Source organism: Pituophis catenifer, unplaced genomic scaffold, assembly GCF_029215685.1.
Source record: "Pituophis catenifer annectens isolate HBS135680 unplaced genomic scaffold, rPitCat1.0.hap2 SCAF_1, whole genome shotgun sequence".
Taxonomy (NCBI): Eukaryota; Metazoa; Chordata; class Lepidosauria; order Squamata; family Colubridae; genus Pituophis; species Pituophis catenifer.
The window spans coordinates 168,864,971-168,886,412 of record NW_027256881.1 but is presented as its reverse complement, the minus strand read 5'-3'; the positions used below and the strand labels follow the sequence as shown (position 1 = coordinate 168,886,412).

At 42.2% G+C, this 21,442-nt stretch overlaps 1 protein-coding gene across 11 annotated transcripts in view; it reads right to left on the bottom strand.

The window, feature by feature from the left end:
- The window catches only part of LRRFIP1 (LRR binding FLII interacting protein 1), a 291,721-nt gene extending 270,615 nt beyond the window's left edge, over positions 1–21,106 (bottom strand). For all 11 annotated transcript variants that reach the window (XM_070933176.1, XM_070933168.1, XM_070933175.1 and 8 more), the window contains exon 1: positions 20,984–21,106. In XM_070933176.1, the coding sequence (XP_070789277.1) occupies positions 20,984–21,091 (108 nt within the window). In that variant the 5' untranslated portion in view covers positions 21,092–21,106. The remainder of the gene's footprint in view (positions 1–20,983) is intronic.
- Positions 21,107–21,442: the final 336 nt, after the last annotated feature.

The window sequence follows — 21,442 nt, the reverse complement described above, 5'->3', positions numbered from 1 at the left end:
CTTACGGTCGTTAGACGAGGGAAAAGGCGCAGCACCTGGAGAATCCCACTGCCATTTCACCACATCCAAAAAGAGAGGTGGGGTAGGGATAGATGTTACGGGTCTGGCAGGTTCCCATCCCGGCGTGGGGGCCGCGGGCCTCGGTCGGGGACCTCCACCGTCACCTCGGTGCCTGCGACGGGCCCCAGGGGTGTCTGCGACGGGCAGATGGCCGGGTCTACCGGGATGCTCGGGTGGGACCGGTCGACCGTTGGCCCGGCCGGACCGGAGCCTCCGTTTCTCTTTCCCTGCCGTGATGTCGCGGGCGAGGGGTTCCTTCCGAGTGGAGTGGACCGGGGCGGGAAGGCTCCGCTTCGGTCCCGGCGGGCCCGGGCCAGCCAACCGCGGCGCGAGCGGGGATCGCGGGACAGGGTAGGGTCCAAGGAGCCAGAAGAAGAAGAGGCAGGAGCCGGGTCAGCGTTCGGTGAGGACAATTGAGCTGTATTGACGGCCTTGAAGAGTAAAGATTTAAATAATGATTGCGGAAACAGTCCGGTAAAGGCCGGTTGGTCCAGGGGTAGATTCTCATCGTCCGACAAGCCAGAGTCACTGTAATCCACCTCAGTCAGAGTCGAAGGATGGCTCGAATGAGAACATGTTGGAGAATCGGGGGCCCAGATCTAATGTGAACACTCCAGAGCACCCCCTTCCGGAGAAACTGGAGAGGCCGACCTCACCGATTCTTGCCTGCTGGAAGGGCGGAGTCCTGTGGCCAGGGACTTTTGATCAGCCACTTCAATGAGTTGTTGAACCTGGCCCGGAAGAAGTTGGCAAGCAATAGCCTCCAGAGGAGGAATGGAAGCGGAACTCGAAGAAGGAGCACTCTGCAGAACTTCAGGCTCCGAGGAAACAGGCTGTGTTGACGAACCAGATCCCCATAGGTTATCCTTGGCAATAGTGATGGGACAGTCCTGTAACGACAATTGATCCGGAGTAGGCAGCCGAGGAACCAGCACAGGGACTAGATTATCAGCAGCCGCAGGAGCCTGATGACCAGAGGAAGCCAGATTGGCGCAAGCTTTGTCTCAGAGTTTCGTTAAAACTTTGTCCCTCCATATTGGAGGGAAAGAAATTTTTCAACAAAAATTAATTAAAGAAGCTTTTGTGGACTATTATACCAAACTATATGCCAAAGAGGAGGTGCAGAATGGACTTATAGAAAAATATCTAAACGATAAAAGAGTTACAAAAATTACTGATCAACAAAAGGAAAGAATGAATTATCCTATAACAGAGGAGGAGATAATAGTAGCAATTAAACAGCTAAAAACAGCCAAAGCTCCTGGTACGGATGGTTTGACCGCAGTGTATTACAAAACTTTGCAAGCTGAAATGGTGGAACAACTTAGAGATTTATTTTGCAATATTCAACAAGGGGGTAAAATACCCCCATCATGGACAACAGCTTACATATCTTTGATACCAAAAGAACAAGTCGGTCCTAAAAAACCAGAGAACTATAGACCAATATCTCTTTTGAATACAGATTATAAAATCTATGCGAAAGTATTAGCCAACAGGTTGATGCCAGTAATCCAAAAGGTGATTCATGATGATCAAGCGGGATTTATCGAGGGCAGACACATGAAGGATAATGTAAGGCAAGTAATAGATTTATTGGAATATCTTGAGAAGAATAAACAGATTCCTGCAGTGCTGGTCTTTTTGGATGCAGAGAAGGCCTTTGATAGAGTGGATTGGAATTTTCTACTAAAGACTTTAAAAAAGATGGATTTTGGGGATCAATTTATACAGGCGATTTCAGCAATTTACCAAGAGCAAAAGGCACAGATCATTATTAATGGAAGTTTGACAACAGAGTTTAAAATTGAAAAAGGAACAAGACAGGGATGTCTGTTGTCCCCACTTTTATTTATTCTAACACTAGAAGTCTTGCTAAATACAATACGGGACTCTAATATCTTGAAAGGTATAATGATTAGGCAAGAGGATTATAGAATAAAGGCATTTGCAGATGATCTGGTTGTTACCCTATCACAACCAATGGAATCAATAATCCTGATGAAGGACATTATACAAGACTATGGTAAAGTTTCAGGTTTTAGACTGAATGCAAAAAAGACTAAAATGATAGCTAAAAACATGACACAAGATCGTAAACATGAGCTTGAAAGGAGGGCAGGTTTTGAGACTGTACCTAAGGTAAAATATCTAGGAGTTCAGGTTGCAGAATCAAACATGAAATTGTTTCAAAATAACTATGAGGTGTTGTGGCGAGAGGTGCAGAAAGACATGGAGACTTGGAAAAAACTGCAGCTGTCTCTACTTGGAAGAATAGCAGCAGTTAAAATGAACATTTTGCCAAGATTTCTTTTTTTGTTTCAAATGATTCCGGTGCTTAAAAGTGATAAACAATTGAAAGTCTGGCAAACTGGACTCAATAAGTTTGTCTGGAACGAGAAAAAGCCGAGAGTGAAATTGAAAATTATGCAAGATGTTCCAGAAAGAGGAGGTCTTAAACTTCCAAACCTACAGTTATATTATGATGCAGCAGCTTTAACTTTAACAAGTGATTGGTTTGGAAGGAAAAAGGCTGGAATATTGAATGTAGAAAGTTTTGATCTTGAATTTGGATGGCATGCTTACTTATTTTATGATGACAAAGTTGATAAAGTATTTAAAAGTCATATACTTAGAGACTCTTTGATGAGAGTTTGGAAGAAGCACCGACTCAAATGGGATTATAAAATACCGCTATGGCTGGATCTTGGTCATACTTTGTGGAATACAAATATAATGTCACTCGGGGGGTTTTTATACAAAGAGGTTCTTTTTACAGATGCGGGCAGATGGCAGCTGAAGACATTGCAGACACTGTTGGACGAAGGGATTAATTTAACTTGGTTACAATATAACCAATTACAATTGAGATGGAAAGAGGACCAAAAAACTGGTATTATGTTGCACGAGGAAGAATTGGTTAGACATATAAAAGAGAAAGGTCCAATGCATATCAAAAGGCTTTATAATGTTTTGCTAGAAAGGGATTCAGAAACTGAATTAGTTAAAGATTGTATGATTAAGTGGGCACAAAATTTTGAAGAACCAGTGATGTTGGAAACATGGGAAAAAATTTGGGTTCAGAATGTTAAATTTACACAGTCGCAGAACTTGAGGGAAAATTTCTATAAAATGTTTTATAGATGGCATTTAGATCCCAAAAAGTTGTCATGTATGTACCCTAATGTTCAGCCAAAATGTTGGAGATGTGAATGTTTGGATGCTACGTATTATCATGTTTGGTGGACCTGTAGGAAAGTTAAGGCTTTTTGGATAAAAATTTGGTGGGTCATGCAGAATGTTTTGAAGAAAAAAATTCAATTCTCTCCACAATTGTTTTTATTGGGTATAGTTAAGGGTTTTACATCGGGTGAAACAAAATTGATATTGTATATGATAACAGCAGCAAGATTGTTGATAGGTAAATATTGGAAAAATGAAGCTTTGCCCACTATTGAGGAATGGACTTTGAAGATGGCCAGTTTTGCAGAGATGGAGAAGATTTCAGCATATTTAAAAGATTGTTCACAAGAGACTTATGAATGGGAATGGAAAAGGTGGATAGAATATGTTCAGAACAAATATCAAACTAGAAAGTATCAAATAGCTTTTATTTGAAAATAATGTATTAGAAATATTTTAATGTAATGAGGTAAAAAGAAAAACTATACACGGGAGGGAGGGGTTCAAGTTTTTATATAAGTGTCATATTAAGGGTTTTTTTTGTGTGTGTGTTTTTTTTTTATCTTTCTTTACCAGTTATGAGTATATTATAGGGAAGTCTGGGGGGAGGGGAGGGTTAGGGAGGGTTAGGGAGGTTGGGAAGTTTGGGGGGGCTGGTGGGGGGGGAAAGGGGTGAAAATGTAATTGTAAAACTTTTGCAATAAAAAAAAAAAAAACTTTGTCCCTCCACTTCTCAGCCTTCGAGGAGGACATGCCTCGCTTATTGGATTTGTGGCGAGAGTACAAGTGGTGCGAAGCTGGGGATGGATCCCTGGGGGCCTCCCGAGCTGGTTGTTGGGTAGCAGACAAAGAGTCTGATTGGCCACAGTCAGTAGCACCGGCTCGCCGGCCGTGCTTAGACTTAGACAGGGCTTTAGACATTGAGGCAGCTACTAGGCAAACCATAGGTAGGCAGAGTCAGTGAGAAATAAAAAGCCCAAACTAGTGGGAGCACAAAACTCCACAAATAGTGCTGGTGTGAAAAGGCTCGTCAAACACAAATGGGAGCGCAAGGACTCCACAAAATGTTTGTCGTGCTGTAATAGTGAGGCAGACAAAATGGTGGCCGTCAATCAGACCATTGAGGTGGTGCTCACAAACAAGGGGCACTCTGTCACAAAAGGGGGCACAAAGCTCCACAAATGCAGGACTACCAGCCAAAGAAGTGATGTGGATGACAGAGCCGTTCCAGATATCAGTCCCAACGGCGCGCTGCCTGAGAAAAATGGGAGCACGAAGCTCCACTAAATACGAAAGGCTGTGGAACGGGGGCGCGAAGCTCCACTAAATGAGAAAGGCTGTGGGACACAAACAGCCGCTGTAATCCAGGTGGCAAGAGTGGCTTCATAGGTGAAAGAACAAGCGCCGTTCAAACTTCCAAAGTCCACAGGGCTTGCCGCTAAAGAGGCTAGGTGCAAAACAGTTGAAATGACAGGCACCGCTTTCAAAGTGAATTTGCCACAGCAGAGGCTTGGCGCGAAAAGTCAGACAAAATGGCCACCGCCACAGCTCCGTCAGCTCAAAAACGCTGTCAGTCAGTCAATTGGCAAGGAAATAGCGTGCCAAGAGAACATTGCTTTAATGCCCCAACCAGCCGTGAGCTGAAAGCCGTCTCCCCCGAAGGAGAGAGGCAACGAAAACTGCCCAAAGGCACCAGGAACAGTCAATAACAATGACCAAGTCCAAAACAGTAATTACACTCACAAAACGTAGTCAGGCAAATCCGAAGTCAAGATGGGAGAGAGAGGATCCATAGTCAAAGGCAATCCAAGTCAAAAAAGCCAGAAAGACAAACCGCAAAAAGCCAGACAAAAGTCAAAGGTAGAAATAAAGCCAGAGCTAAAGACCCACACGCCCGTCCAACTGATGGACTGAGTCAAAAGCTGGCCTGCCTGGCAACAAGGGCAGGACTTAGCAATATTGACAGACTCAGTCCATCAAGCTGATTGGGCGGGTACTACCCATACTGGCTGCTGTCTCCACCCACAATGGAGAACTTCCATGTTATGAATGGAAGATTACCTTCATTCACCAGATTATATGCCCTATAGCTTGTACTGACCTTGTATGTAGCTAGCTCTTCATTCTCATGAATGGTTAATGTAGATTTTCTTTTCCTTTTGGTTTCTGCTTTATGTTATTTAAACTACCCAGTTTGCTAGCATTTAAGTATTCAAAGAAATAGTTTCTATTTATTTTATGTTGAAGCAGTTTGACAGATTTTTCACCTAGAAAAAGCTAAGTCAAATTTTAGTAACATCCTCCCCTAACAACTGTGTAATAAAAGCTTTTTCATGTCTTAAAATATTTTATCTCCTTTCAATAACTCCATGAGAACAATTCTAGAGAACAGAAAATGCTGGCTCACTGCTTTTACTCTGCTGGATTTCTTTTAACTGACTTTAATGGCACTGCAATTTCATGTAGGAGATAACTCATGAAGTTATTTCTTCAGAACAAAAGTGATGCATTTGTTAACTAAAACTCATTTATAAAGTATTTACATAACAATAAAATACCAATACAAAGAACAATTTTCCATCAGTGCCACATCTATAAAGCTACGTATTTCACTTCATTAATATTTAAGTATTAAAAAACAGATTACAAACATATTACATATTTGTACTCAAGCCCTTGTAGACTGAGTATTTATCAGCTGCTTGGAATGGAAATTTTTAGTAATATTTGTTTTGAAAATTGTACTATTTCACCTTCCTAGAGTTAGTATTGATTGATAGGTTACTTATAACTTTCCCCTGTAAATACTTTAATGAAATGACATTATAGTACATTATTTGTACAAAATACATTTATCCTTTATCATTATATAAAGAGCAGCACTTAATCATAACTTGAATTAATCTCTAAAACAAGTAAGCAATCAGACTTAAATGAAGAAGGAAACTGGAGAATCAAAAAACTTTGTTCAGTTTTAATATTAGTTTTCCTGGTACATTATTCAAATGAGAGACAAGATAAGCAGTATTTGAGTATCTTACCAGTATCTGAAATCTAGTCTCAAGAATTCAAAAATGAATTGCAGAAACTATTAATCTTCTAAACAAAACCAGGAAATAGAAGCTTTATAATTCTATATCAAGATTTTAAAAACTGTCATTTCATTTTTATTTTTTTCATCTGTTTATTTGAGTTTTAAAGTTTCCCTATCTAAAAATAATTCTACTTCTGTTGTGGGAGCAGCCAAAGTAATAAGAAGAAATTAACTGTACTGCTTCTAGAGGTTTCTCTTTTATTTTCCTCTCCAAATTTTCTGAAGAAGATGGAGAATTATCCAAAATTTTCAGTTCTCAAGTTTATGAAAAATATTTCGTTTAATCTCCCACTCTTACCTTCAAAATCTTCAATATGAAGTATATTAGGCTTCCCAGAATGTATACTGGAAATATATGCCTCCCTTTCCCAGAGTGTATACTGGGAAGAGAAGGAAGCAATCATTTAGAACACTACTCCACCCCACCATTAGCTGCAAATCCTGATGCAGCAAGCAATCATTAGGCTAAGAACAATGCAGAAACAAGCACAACCAGATTTTCCTCCTTTCAGAGACACAAATTACAAATATAATTGCAACATGTCAGAATTTCTACCAGCCCAACAGGAAGGGGGAAAAAATGCTGCCGTCAACGCCCCCAGACAAACTTCATAAGGGAGTCAGGAAAAGGTGAAGGCAAAGTTTTTCTGTCCAATTGTGTCTGACTCTAGGGTGCAGTGTTCATCTCCATTTCTTGGTCGAGGGAGTCAGCATTGTCCAAAGACATTTTCTGTGGTCAGGTGGCCAGCAAGGGTATATGCCAAAGGTTCATGAAACACTGTTAACTTTCCACCCAAGCAGTATCTATTTATCTTGCATGCTTTCAAAACTGCTAGGTGGCCAAGAGCTGGAACAAGAAATGAAAGCTCCCCCATTGTGTGGTGCTTGGGTCTTGAACCCAGGCTGTCAACTTTCCATCTGACAAGCTCAGTGTCTTTAACAGCTGAGCCATGGCACACCTTGGGAGTCAAGAAGTTTTTTTTAGAAACACTGTAACAATTCTCAGCGCTAATACAGAACTTTACTCATAAAATCTAATTTGTACACAGGAAGTCTCAATTTCCAATACATTAAATTGTTAAGACATATTCCTCTATTGTTTTAAGTTTTAAAATCAAAGGTCTGTAGTTTAAGACTCCACACACTGACAGGTGTTACTGTGCTCCAATTCCAATTATGAGGTGTGTCTACAATGATATTTGTCCAAAATCTATTTATTATTAATTGGGTACATGAAAATTAGGCTCTTTGTCATCTACCCAAGCATCTATATATATAAAAGCACAGTACCACTCACGCATCATCACAAAATCTCCAGAACCATAAAGCCTACAAACTTGAAATTTGCCATGTATGTTCTTCTTGGCTTCTAGGTGCTCACCAAGAAAAGATTTTTCAAAATGACCATCAGAGCATTAGTATTTCCCATTTTAACACACTCTGATGCTAAGGAGTTCTACTCCCCCTCCCCACCTGAAAAGACATCTGTTCCAAATGCAAAACACAAGCAGAGGAAAGGAGTTTCAGTTTTACTTTCACAGCAGCAAGCAGGGGATAGGATAGGGGAGGCTTCTGTGGGGTGAGCCTGAGGGAGAGAAGGGGGATATGATAGGGGAGGCTTCTGTGGGGCAAGCCTGAGGGAGAGAAGGGGATAGGATAGGGGAGGTGTCTTCTTCTCTCTTTTTTTCTAAATAATTTTTCTGTTTTCTATCACAATTTTCATCTTTATCACACTACATAGTATATTAGGTATTAGGTATATTAGGTATATATGAGGTATTAGTATACCTTTTTCTTATATATATTATAATTCGTGATTATATATTAACAACGTACCTTGATCTGTCCAGCGTGCTTGTTATAGTTACATAAATATATATTCATTTTTATCACATCTTATCTTACTTTAACATCCTTAATCTTTACTTCTATTCTCTAACCCAGTGGTTCCTAAAGTGGGTGGTGGGATGCCTTAGGGGGGTGGTAAGAGGCAAGGGGGGGCGGCAGGGGGGCGCTAGAGGCAAAAGGGGGGCGCTAAGTGGCAAGGAGGGTGGCCCCCACTCTTTGGCCTGTGCCTCACAGCACTTACCTCCTTGCAAGCAAATAGCAAGAAAAAACAACTCCTTTCAGCTTCAGCATAGGCTAATTAGCCCGTTGATTAGATCAGCCTCCTGACTCTCAGCTGATTTGCTCTCAGCTGTTTTGCACAGGGCTCTGCTGCTTGCTGCAAAGAGCTAAATTGCTGGAGCAGATTTTTTTTTTCTCTTTGTACTAATCAAGCTGAAAACGAAACTGAAAGTAAAGCAGGCTGTTTGCTGTTTGGCGGAACGAGGCAAAATTAGGCAAAGGCAGAGGGAGATTACTTTTTCTTCTTTTTCCTCACCAAAAAAGGTAGGTGCAAACAATGGGAAATTTAGGGCAATTTAAATCAAAGTTAAACATTGTGTTTTATTTCAGCTATTATTAGGACTTATTAGGACTTATTATTAGGACTTGTGTGCATGAATTTGTGTGCCTTTAAGTCAATCTTCAGCAACCATATGACCAAATCAAGGTAATTTTCTAAGCAAAGTGATGTGCCATTGTCCTAGGACTAAAAAAAGGGGACTGGCCCACAAACATTCAGCTAACTTTGTGCCTAAGGACTAAAACTCAGGTCCCCCCATATCCTAGTTCAGTGTCTTACCCATTAATTTACATAATAAACAAAAGCACTATTTAATTAAGAAACTGAAAGAAGTTAAAATTGAAATGATGCAAAAATACAAACACAAATATTTGATTTTTTTTAATTATAACTGCAAGTATTAGAAATATTACATGAGAGAATTGTTACAATTACATCTAATTCTCTATAAAAGTCCATCCATGCATGAATTCAACTATATTTATCTTATAGTTTACAAAGTTACAGAAAGGATGGAAACCATAAATCACTTCACACTCCACTCTGCCCAAATAAAAATGTAAGCAACATACATTGGAACTTGATGCAGAAGACTTTATGCAATTTGACTTGTTTGTACAGTTTCCTTTTATTGGTTCATAGCCATTTCCCTTTTAAAATATACATCCTGTAGATGTCAAGAACCAAAAACAACTCAACCATCTGAAATTTCCTGTCACAAAATTTTTAACAAGTCTATGAATGTGTAACACTTAAATAAAATAATTAAATACAAGGCTCAATTTTACACTATTTATGACTTAAGAAATGCTTACTTTAAATTGTTAAGCATTCAGCATTTCTTCTTCTATTTTGGATTTAGATCAATACTATTATATCTGCCAAAATCAACAGCTTTCTCTAAATCAGTGGTTCTCAACCTTCCTAATGCCGCGACCCTTTAATACAGTTCCTCATGTTGGGGTGACCCCCAACCAGGGGTGGGTTCTAAATTTTTTTACTACCGGTTCTGTGGGTATGGCTTATTTTGTGGGCGTGGCTTGGAGGTCATGTGACTGGGTGGGCGTGGCTAGCTGGTCATGTGACCGGGTGGCCATGGCTATGTGTATAGGGACTACTCAGAGGGCTGAAAAAAGTCATTTCTGACAGGTCCTCGCACTTTTGACTGGTCCTCACACTTATGACCATCCTCACATTTATGCCCGTGCAGCATTCTTAACAACCATGTCACTCATTTCACTACTGCTTCTCTTCAACATGGTATAAGATAGGGCAAAAAACGTAAAATGTGAGGACAGTCATAAATTCGAGGACTGGTCAAAAGTGCGAGGACCAGTCAAAAATAACTTTTTCAGCCCTCTGAGTAGTCCATATGCATAAAAGGATACAGCAATAGAGAGGGATGAAGGAAGGGAAGGGAAATTAGAGTAGGAGTGAAGGTAAGAGAGGGAGGAAGAGAGGAGGAGAAGGAGAAAGAAAGAGGAAGTAGGGAGAAGAAGAAGGGGGGAAGAGAAAGTAAGAAAGAAAGAAAAGACAGAGGTGGTAGGTTTGAGGAGAAAGATTGCTGTACAATAAAAAAGATGAGCTTGGGCCAATTCCTGAGGTTCTGGCTCACGCCTCGGCTGGAGACCTAGTGGCCGCCTGGGATAGGGCGGCCGCTGGAACTCTGGATCAAGTCATGCCTTTGCGGCCTCTGACCCGGCGCCGATCTCACCTGGCTCCTTGGTTTACTGAGGAGCTGAGGGAGATGAAGCGCTGGAAAAGACGCCTAGAGAGTAGTTGGAGGGCCAGTCGTACTGAATCTGACCGGACACTGGTAAGATCCCATATTAAGAATTACCTAGTGGCAATAAAAGCAGCGAAATGTACTTATCTTGCTGCTCTTATTGCGTCATCAGATAACCGCCCGGCCGCCCTGTTTAGGGTGACCCGCTCCCTGCTCCACCAGGAAGCGAGGGAGGACCCCTTGGAGGGAAGAGCCGAGGATTTTGTTCAATATCTGTATGACAAAATCACTCAGATTCGGGAAGATCTGGACTCCGACTGGGTAGATCCAGCGGAGATGACGGTGGCAGGTCCTGAGAATGTTATCTGGGATGAGTTTGATTCTGTGACCCCTGAGGACGTGGACAGGATTCTGGGTAGACTGAATGCGACCACATGTTTGTTGGACCCGTGCCCCTCCTGGTTAGTGCTGGCTTCCCGGGAGGTGACGTGAGGCTGGCTCCAGGGGATTATAAATGCTTCATTGGGCGAGGGTGTCTTTCCCGCCGCCTTGAAAGAGGCAGTGGTGAGACCTCTCCTCAAGAAGCCTTCCCTGGACCCAGCAATATTGGCTAACTATCGTCCAGTCTCCAATCTTCGCTTTGTGGCGAAGGTTGTTGAGAGTGTGGTTGCACGACAGCTTCCCCAGTACCTGGATGAAACGACATATCTAGATCCGTTCCAGTCGGGTTTCAGGCCTGGGTACAGCACGGAAACGGCATTGGTCGCGTTGGTGGATGATCTCTGGAGGGCTCGGGACAGAGGTTGTTCCTCTGTCCTGGTCCTATTAGATCTCTCAGCGGCTTTTGATACCATCGACCATGGTTTCATGCTGCACCGGTTGGAAGAGTTGGGGGTGGGAGGCACTGTGTTATGGTGGTTCTCCTCCTTTCTCTCCGACCGGTCGCAGTCTGTGTTGACAGGGGGGCAGAGGTCGACCCCGAGGCCCCTTATATGTGGGGTGCCACAAGGATCGGTCCTCTCGCCCCTTTTGTTCAACATTTATGTGAAGCCGCTGGGCGAGATCATCCGTGGTTTCGGGGTGGAGTACCATCAGTACGCTGACGACATCCAGCTGTACATCTCCACCCCAGACCACCCCAACGATGCCCTTGAAGTGATGTCCCAGTGCCTGGAGGCCATACGGATCTGGATGGGGAGGAACAGGCTCAGACTCAACCCATCCAAGACCGAGTGGCTGTGGTTTCCGACATCCCGATATAGTCAGCTGGTGCCATCGCTGACTATTGGGGGCGAAGCATTGGCCCCCACGGAGAGGGCTCGCAACTTGGGTGTCCTCCTGGATTCACGGCTGTCTTTAGAAGAGCACTTGACGGCCGTGACCGGGAGGATTTTTCATCAGGTCCGCCTGATCCGCCAGTTGCGTCCCTTTCTGGATCAGGACTCGTTACGCACGATCACTCATGCCCTCGTCACCTCCCGTTTGGACTACTGTAACGCTCTCTACATGGGGCTCCCCTTGAGGAGCACTCGGAGGCTCCAACTGGCGCAGAGTGCGGCCGCGCGGGTGGTGATGGGAGCGACGTGGCGCTCCCATGTAATGCCTCTCCTGCGCGAGCTGCCCTGGCTCCCGGTGGTCTTCCGAGTGCGCTTCAAGGTTTTGGTCATCACCTTCAGAGCGCTCCATGGCTTAGGACCTGGCTATTTACGGGACCGCCTGCTGCCACCAATAGCCTCCCACCGACCAGTACGCTCCCATAGAGAGGGGCTCCTCCGGGTGCCGTCGGCCAAACAATGTCGACTGGCGGCCCCCAGGGGGAGAGCTTTCTCTGTGGGGGCACCTACGATCTGGAACGAGCTCCCCCCGGAGATACGGAGGATTCCGGATCTGCGTACCTTCCGTCGCGCGCTTAAGACGTTCCTATTTCATCAAGCCGGCCTGACCTAAATTTTTCCTCTTTTTAAATGGAAATTTTAAATTTGGTTTTAATTTATTGGGGTTTTAAAATTGGTTCAGCCAAATTTATTTAATTAGTTTTATCTCTATTTTAAATTTTGTATCTATCTGTTTTATTTTATGGCTGTTCACCGCCCTGAGTCCTTCGGGAGTAGGGCGGTATACAAATTTAATAAAATGAAATGAAAAATGAAAGGGAAGAAAGCCAACACCAAACAAATATTAAGATATTAAGATAAAGAATGAATTGTTAAACTTTAAAGAATAAAAGAGAACAAATAGCAATAAATAGCAATAATTAGAAACACACATACACACATACAACGTATTTTCTTTGAACAGAGTATTTGGCCGGTTCACAAATTTAAACAGTTGTAGGAGGTTAGCACCCACCCCTTTCCTAGAAGAATGAAATATTTTGGGAAATATTAAAAAGACAGAATATTATATTTTCCTGTATGAGAAATGGAGAAGCATATTTTACAGACAAAGCAACTCCCACCTTCCTGCCCCTCACCCTTTGTTAATGGGCCAGAGGCAGAAACTCAATCCTTTGTCAAAGGACATTTGCAACACAATAGCAACAGAAACTAACACAATGGGCCCCATCAAACCATGTGATCCTGTCCACCATTAAACCATCTTTCCAAGCAGTCTCCATGTTTCCAGTGTCTTTTTCCCCACTTGGAGCAGAACCCAGAAGGATATTTCTTCCAACACAGTATTTAGTCATTTCAATTAAATTTACAATTTTTATATTTCCTTTTTACCATATTTATTCCTCATCTATTTTTTTAAAAAACCAATATTACCCTTCATCCTCATCTCTAATCTTAATCAAATTCAATTTTTCCCTTCTATTCTATATTATACCCCTTCCTCGGACTTTTGACTGGTCCTCACACTTATGACCATCCTCACATTTATGCCCGTGCAGCATTCTTAACAACCATGTCACTCATTTCACAACTGCTTCTCTTCACCATGGTGATAAGATAGGGCAAAAAACGTAAAATGTGAGGATAGTCGTAAGTTCGAGGACTGGTCAAAAGTGCGAGGACCAGTCAGAAATAACTTTTTCAGCCCTCTGAGTAGTCCATATGCATAAAAGGATACAGCAATAGAGAGAGATGAAGGAAGGGAAGGGAAATTAGAGTAGGAGTGAGGGTAAGAGAGGGAGGAAGAGAGGAAGAGAAGGAGAAAGGAAGAGGAAGTAGGGAGGAGAAGAAGAGGAGGAGGAAGAGAAAGTAAGAAGGAAAGAAAAGAGAGAGGTGGTAGGTTTGAGGAGAAAGATTGCTGTACAATAAAAAAGATGAAAGGGAAGAAAGCCAACCCCAAACAAATATAAAGATATTAAGATAAAGAATGAATTGTTAAACTTTAAAGAATAAAAGAGAATAAATATGAATAAATAACAATAATTAGAAACACACATAGAAACATACAATGTATTTTCTTTGAACAGAATATTTGGCCGGTTCACAAATTTAAACAGTGTTTAGTCATTTCAATTAAATTTACAATTTCTATATTTCCTTTTTGCCATATTTATTCCTCATCTATTTTTTTAAAAAACCAATATTACCCTTCATCCTCATCTCTAATCTTAATCAAATTCAATTTTTCCCTTCTATTCTATATTATACCCCTTCCCATTGTCATCTATTTTTATATCCATCCTCACATTGGTTAATTATGTAATACAGTTGTTTAATACAAATTCAACATTTTAATATAAATCAATTAGTTATATAACTACCTTTTTTGTATATTAATCAATATGAACATGAATATTCCAATTATTTGCATGCAATCCAATTTCTTACAAATCAATTAATTATATTTACCAATAATAATAAACCAAATAATTTCCCCCATATATTCCTCCAAACCACAACTTAACCATTTCTGCTTTCAACACAATATGCAATTAATAGTATCTCAATTATTACAATTCCCTAGTTAATAGAGCTTTTTTTCTTCTGTGTTTTAAAATCTTGAACCTCCTCTTGCCCTAAATTTCCCATTGTTTGCAGTTTGCACCTACCTTTTTTGGTGAGGAAAAAGAAAAAGAAATCTCTCTGCCTCATTTTGTCACGTTGCAGCCAAGACCCTGCTTACTTTCAATTTTGCTTTTTCAGCATAGCTAGGGGGGAAAAAATCTGCTCCAGGAATTTACCTCTTTGCAGCTAGCTAGCAACAGAGCCCTCCGCAAAACAGCTGAGAGTAGGGCGGCTCTTTGAAGCCCCAAGGCAAGAATTTAAAGTTTTTTTCCCCTCTAGCCATTAGCTGGGACTCCGGAGGCAGCAATAGATTGGGGGTGGGCAGGGTAAGCGAACGGCGACCGGGCGATCCAGCAGAGGCAGAGGGTGAGGGTGAGTGAAGGCATGGGGGGGTGAGAGAGGGCTTTGGCGACCCCCGTGAAATGGCCGTTCGACTCCCAAAGGGGTCATGACCCCCAGGTTGAGAACTGCTGCTCTAAATAAAGACATTCCTGTGGTTCATGGAATTTAAAATTCTGGTATCTGTGATATTCTACAATGATGTTGTTCAAAATGGTCATTTATTAGTAATGTTAGTAATGTTATTACAAATTATAATTGCAAAGGTAAAAATGAATACAAATGATAAAAATAAAGATAAGAATATAAATAAATAAAACCAGTAATAAAGAACAAATAGTTAAATCCAACTTTGGCTCAAAACCCTCTAAAATAATGTGTTTTTCCAGACAACTGTGAAGACAGAAAAGTCAAAATACAGTGGATATAGAAAGTCTACACACCCCTGTGAAAATGCGTTTTTGAGAAGTAAAAAAAATTAGACCAAGACCACTTAAGGAATGGTTTCCAACTTTAATATAAAATATAAGCTACACAATTCAATTGAAAAACAAACTAAAAAATTTAGGAGGAAAAAATAAAAACTAAAATAAAATGGTGGCATGAAGGCTTTGTGTCAAAATTGACTGATATGTAGAGCTGTTCATAATTCCCTCCACTTTGACTAAAGACCCAATTCCAGCTGAAGAAAAACAGTCCCAAAGCAAAATGCGTTTCCACATTTCACTATGGATATTGTGTATTTTTGGTGATGTGCAGTGTTGTTTTTGCACCATACTTTTTGGAATTATGGCTAAAAAGTTCACCCTTAGACTCATTAGACCAGTGGTTCTCAACCTTCCTAATGCCGCGACCCTTTAATACAGTTCCTCATGTTGGGGTGACCCCCAACCAGGGGTGGGTTCTAAATTTTTTTTACTACCGGTTCTGTGGGCGTGGCTTATTTTGTGGGCGTGGCTTGGAGGTCATGTGACTGGGTGGGCGTGGCTAGCTGGTCATGTGACCAGGTGGCCATGGCTATGTGTATAGGGACTACTCAGAGGGCTGAAAAAAGTCATTTCTGACAGGTCCTCGGACTTTTGACTGGTCCTCACACTTATGACCATCCTCACATTTATGCCCGTGCAGCATTCTTAACAACCATGTCACTCATTTCACAACTGCTTCTCTTCACCATGGTGATAAGATAGGGCAAAAAACGTAAAATGTGAGGATAGTCGTAAGTTCGAGGACTGGTCAAAAGTGCGAGGACCAGTCAGAAATAACTTTTTCAGCCCTCTGAGTAGTCCATATGCATAAAAGGATACAGCAATAGAGAGAGATGAAGGAAGGGAAGGGAAATTAGAGTAGGAGTGAGGGTAAGAGAGGGAGGAAGAGAGGAAGAGAAGGAGAAAGGAAGAGGAAGTAGGGAGGAGAAGAAGAGGAGGAGGAAGAGAAAGTAAGAAGGAAAGAAAAGAGAGAGGTGGTAGGTTTGAGGAGAAAGATTGCTGTACAATAAAAAAGATGAAAGGGAAGAAAGCCAACCCCAAACAAATATAAAGATATTAAGATAAAGAATGAATTGTTAAACTTTAAAGAATAAAAGAGAATAAATATGAATAAATAACAATAATTAGAAACACACATAGAAACATACAATGTATTTTCTTTGAACAGAATATTTGGCCGGTTCACAAATTTAAACAGTGTTTAGTCATTTCAATTAAATTTACAATTTCTATATTTCCTTTTTGCCATATTTATTCCTCATCTATTTTTCTAAAAAACCAATATTACCCTTCATCCTCATCTCTAATCTTAATCAAATTCAATTTTTCCCTTCTATTCTATATTATACCCCTTCCCATTGTCATCTATTTTTATATCCATCCTCACATTGGTTAATTATGTAATATTACAGTTATTTAATATAAATTCAACATTTTAATATAAATCAATGTTATATAACTACTTTTGTATATTAATCAATATGAACATGAATATTCCAATTATTTCCATGCAATCCAATTTCTTACAAATCACTTAATTATATTTACCAATAATAATAAACCAAATAATTTCCCCCATATATTCCTCCAAACCACAACTTAACCATTTCTGCTTTCAACACAATATGCAATTAATAGTATCTCAATTATTCCAATTCCCTAGTTAAATAGAGCTTTTTTCCTTTTGTGTTTTAAAATCTTGAACTCTCCTCTTTTTCCCTAAATTTCCCATTGTTTGCACCTACCTTTTTTGGTGAGGAAAAAGAAAAGAAATCTGCCTGCCTAATTTTCCAACGTTGTAGCAACAGCAAAGCCAACAGCCTGATTTACTTTCAGTTTCGTTTTTCAGCATAGTTGGGGGGGGGGAAATTGCTCCAGCACTCTTTGCAAACAAGCAGCAGAGCCCTGAGCAAAACAGCTGAGAGCAAATCAGCTGAGAGTCGGGAGCTGATCTAATCAAGGGCTAATTAGCCTATGCTGAAGCTCCGTGGGCCAATAAAATTACAAAAAAACACCGAACCATTTGTTAAATTGCTGGCTCGCCCGCCCCTCGCCCACCACTATTTATTGGCAATAAATAGTGGTGCAGAGGGGCGGGGCAAGGGGCGGAGCGGAATCGACAGAATCCCACCACTGGCTATAGGGCGGCCCTTCGAAGCCCCGCGGCAAGAATTTAAACAGTTTTTTTTCCTCTAGCCATCAGCTGGGACTCAGGAGGCAGCAATAGATTGGGAGTGGGCAGGGTAAGCGAACGGCCGGCGATCCAACAGAGCAGAGAGTGAGGGTGAGTGAAGGCAGGGGGGGCGAGAGAGGGCTTTGGCGACCCCTGTGAAATGGCCGTTCGACCCTCAAAGGGGTTGCGACCCCCAGGTTGAGAACCGCTGCATTAGACAATAACATTTTTCTGCAAGCTTTGGTCAGACTTGATATAAATTTTTGCAAAATGTAGCCAAGCTTTTCTTCATAAGAAAAAGCTTACATCTTACCACTCTACCCCACAGCCCAGACATATGAAGAATATGGAAGATTGTTGTCATATATAGTACACAACCAGTACTTGCCAGAAATTTCTTCAACTCTTTAATATTGCTGTAAGCCTCTTGGAAGCCATATTAAGACTTGTTATATCCATTGTAGTTAAAAACAAGACGAATCTCCAAGGCAAAATAAGTTCACTCTAGCTGGAGTATCAAACTCAATTTCATTGAGGGTCGGATCAGCATTATGGTCGCCCACAAAGGGTGGGTGGATGTGATTGGGTGGTCATGTGACTGGATGGGCATGGACAACTCAATCTCGCTCACGTTGAGGGGCCAAACAAGGCTGGGGGGGGTGATCCAGGGTGAGCGCCAAAGCCTGGTGGGGGGAGTAGAGCATCGGTGCTTGCGTGCAGTTGGGAAGGGCACGGGGGGTGGTGTCAAATTGTGCTGGGGTATGGTGGGGGGAAGCCAAACTTGCCCATTTGGTTTTAGGCTGGAGTCTAGGCGCAAAGGCAACTGCAGTGGGGAAAGATCAAAATGGGAAGCCCCTTTTCACTGCTGCCTGCCTATTGCCTGCGGCAGCTTCCCATTTTCACCCACACTCCCTGTTGCAGTCCATGCAGTACTGTTCGACCCTCCATCACCCTCCTTAGCTGCATACAAGCACCGATGCCCTGCAGTTCATGCAGTACTGTAGTGCAAGATCACACGATATCAGTAGCACAAGATCTTGCGCTACTGATCTCACACTGCAGTAGTTTGGGCTTCTGTTCTCTGTGAACGGAGGCTTGTACCAGATCCAGCCAAAGAGCATTTGCAAGACAATGAGATTTTGGGGCAGTGAAATCACTTTACCTGAAGCCTCCCATCAGCTAGAAAACATCTTTCACACCAGTCTCAGCACAAAGAGTGTTTACAAGTTGATGGGAGGTTTCAAGCAAGGCAATTTCGCTGCCCCAAAGTCTTGTCAGCTTGCAAATGCTTTTCACGCCATCCTAATCTTCCTGAGCTCAGGAAGGAATGAGGGCAGGGGGAGATATTAGCAGCACTGCCGTTGGCCATGGCTTTCCCACCCGGGGGCAGAGCAGTCCCAATGAAAGGGGGCTGTGAGGCCAGGCTGGCGAGTGGCGAATGGAGGCACCGTGCGGGCACAGTACTAATCTACAACTTGGTGCGGCTGTCGAGGCCTGATCATGGTCAGCCTTAGTTCTGACCTATGCAGATGCCCTGGAGTCAGCGAGAGACTACCCCACTACCTCAGTCCCACCCCCTGGGGGTGCGCACAGGAGATGGCGAGCATTAGCGTCCTGGGTGAAATGAAGTGCTGAGAAAGCAATTGGCCTGCAGGGCAAGATGGTCCCCAGGGACGCCAGGCCCCGCGTGTGTGCGTGCCTAGGGGTGGAGTGGGGGCGGGGCAGGGTGGGGGTGGCCCCTCACTGCTCCAGGCCAGCCGATCACATTCTGGTCTGGATGGCTGCCGCCAAGTTGTAGATCAGGACCCGGTGCTGCAGGCCAGGCCAAGGTGCTGCAGGCTAGTCCTTTGCTGTTTCCAGGGTGGTCCCGTAGGCCAAATCTAACCACATCTTCAGTTTGATACCCGTGCTCTAGGAATTAAAGTAACATGCTAATGGTATACCAAAACTTTATGTCCCTATTGAGTCTATACATCTTATGAATACATAAGTCTTTGAGAATTTTTTAAAAATGGGTAAAATGCAAGATATCTAGGATGCATTTACTTTAATTCCTGCAGTAAGCAGAAAGTTGAATTTGCTGATACCATGTGACCAATTCCAACTCTATTTTTATAGCTATGTTGGAATCAGTGATAAAACTGTGTGTTGATCACAGCATATGAATAAATGCTTTCCCATCTCCTTTTCAGACAAATTATTCAGGTAGTCCTCAACTTACAACCACAATTGATCCCAAAATTTCTGATGCTAAGTGTTTGTTAAGTGAGTTTTGCCCCATTTTATCTTTCTTGCCACAGTTAAATGAATCATTGCAGTTATTAAATTAGTAACCCAGTTGTTAAGTGAATCTGGTTTCCCCATTGACTTTGCTTGTCAGAAGCTGATCACATGACCCCGGGACACTGCAAGCGTCATAAAAGTGAGTCAGTTGTCAAGCATCAGAATGTAAACTATGTAACCATGGTCATGTGAAAAATGGTCATCAATTCCTTTTTTCAGAGCTGTTTTAACTTTGAACAGTCACTAAACAGTTATAAATCAAGGACTACCTGTATAACAATATATTTGTATATATAAATCTATACATTTATGCTACTTAATTCAGAATATATAAATTATATATTACCAATTATTGTTATGGTATTATTCCTGTTATCATTTCATGTTAAATGAATTAGTTCAAATCCAATATTTCACACCGATTTCTAATTTCATATACTACTAGGTAAATGTAACACTATAACATAGAAAATTAGTATGCATATAAAAGTTGTGAAATTTAAAGAGTAACAGGTTTATCAGCCACTTTGGTGGTAGTGGTGAATGTGCTGGCCTAAAGACCAGGATATGGTGGGTTCTAGTCCTGTGGTAGGTATGAAAGCTGGCTGAGTGATCCTGGACCAGTCACTCTCTCTCTAACCAGCACAACTCACAGGGTGTTTGTTGTGGGAAAATGGGAATAAGAAAGAATTATTATATATGTTTGACACCTTGAGTTTCTGATAAAACAATAAAGGCAGGATTTTAAAAAATCAAATAATCTAACATACCAGTATGTATCATATAAAAAATATATTACAAATGGGAAAAAAATCTTGAACTGCAAAAAGTATATGCAAGGACAACGCATAATGGAGGAAACCAAATGTAACTCGGATATATGGGTATAAAAACATATTCTCTCACTCGCACCAACTTGGTCGTGTTAACACTACTTCCCGTTAATTTCCAGTTAAACACGCATACAAGTCTCTGCTGGCAAAACTAACAGGAGGCGAAGTGGCTGCCTGCCCCGTCCACCCTCCATCATGCTGCCCGGAAGCACATTAAGAGAGACGACGCAGAAATCTACGAGAAGGGGCGTGACTGGGGAAGCGGCGACCAGACCCCCCTGGAAAGGGAGGACACCGTCCAGTCCCGCCTGCCGCAGGCGCCCTCGGCGAAGGAGAGGCCCTCCAGCAAACCAAGGAGAGGCGGCCAAGGCGGAGAAGCTCCCAAGACCGAGAGAGGAAGGGAAAGGACGAAACCGCCCAGCCCTGGTGCTGCCATACCTCGCGAGCGATCATGTTGAGAGCCTCATCCTCGGCCGTGGGCCTCTCCCGGTTGGGGATCCTCTTACGCCCCGCTGTTCCTTGTGGCGTTGTCCCCGCGTTCTCCATCGCAGCCGATTTAGTTCTCGGGCGTAAGACATAGGACACGCCGCGCACGCGCGCAAATGGTGTAAGCGGCAGGGGGCGTGGCACAGCCGATGAATCTCTGCAAGAGGCGGTGCAAACCAAAGCGAAAGGTTCGCCTTCTAGGCAGGGAGAGTACTGATGTGAAAGAATCCTAGGTTAGTAGTGTCATCCTTTTTAGGGTTTTTTTTAACCCTTTCTAAATTAAGACCAACGTGCATCCTAAGAGTTTCACACCCATAATTTAGACACCAGTCTATGAAGTCTGAGAATCTATGAAGACGTTTCGCTTCTCATCCAAGAAGCATCTTCAATTCTGACTGATGGGGAATAGTT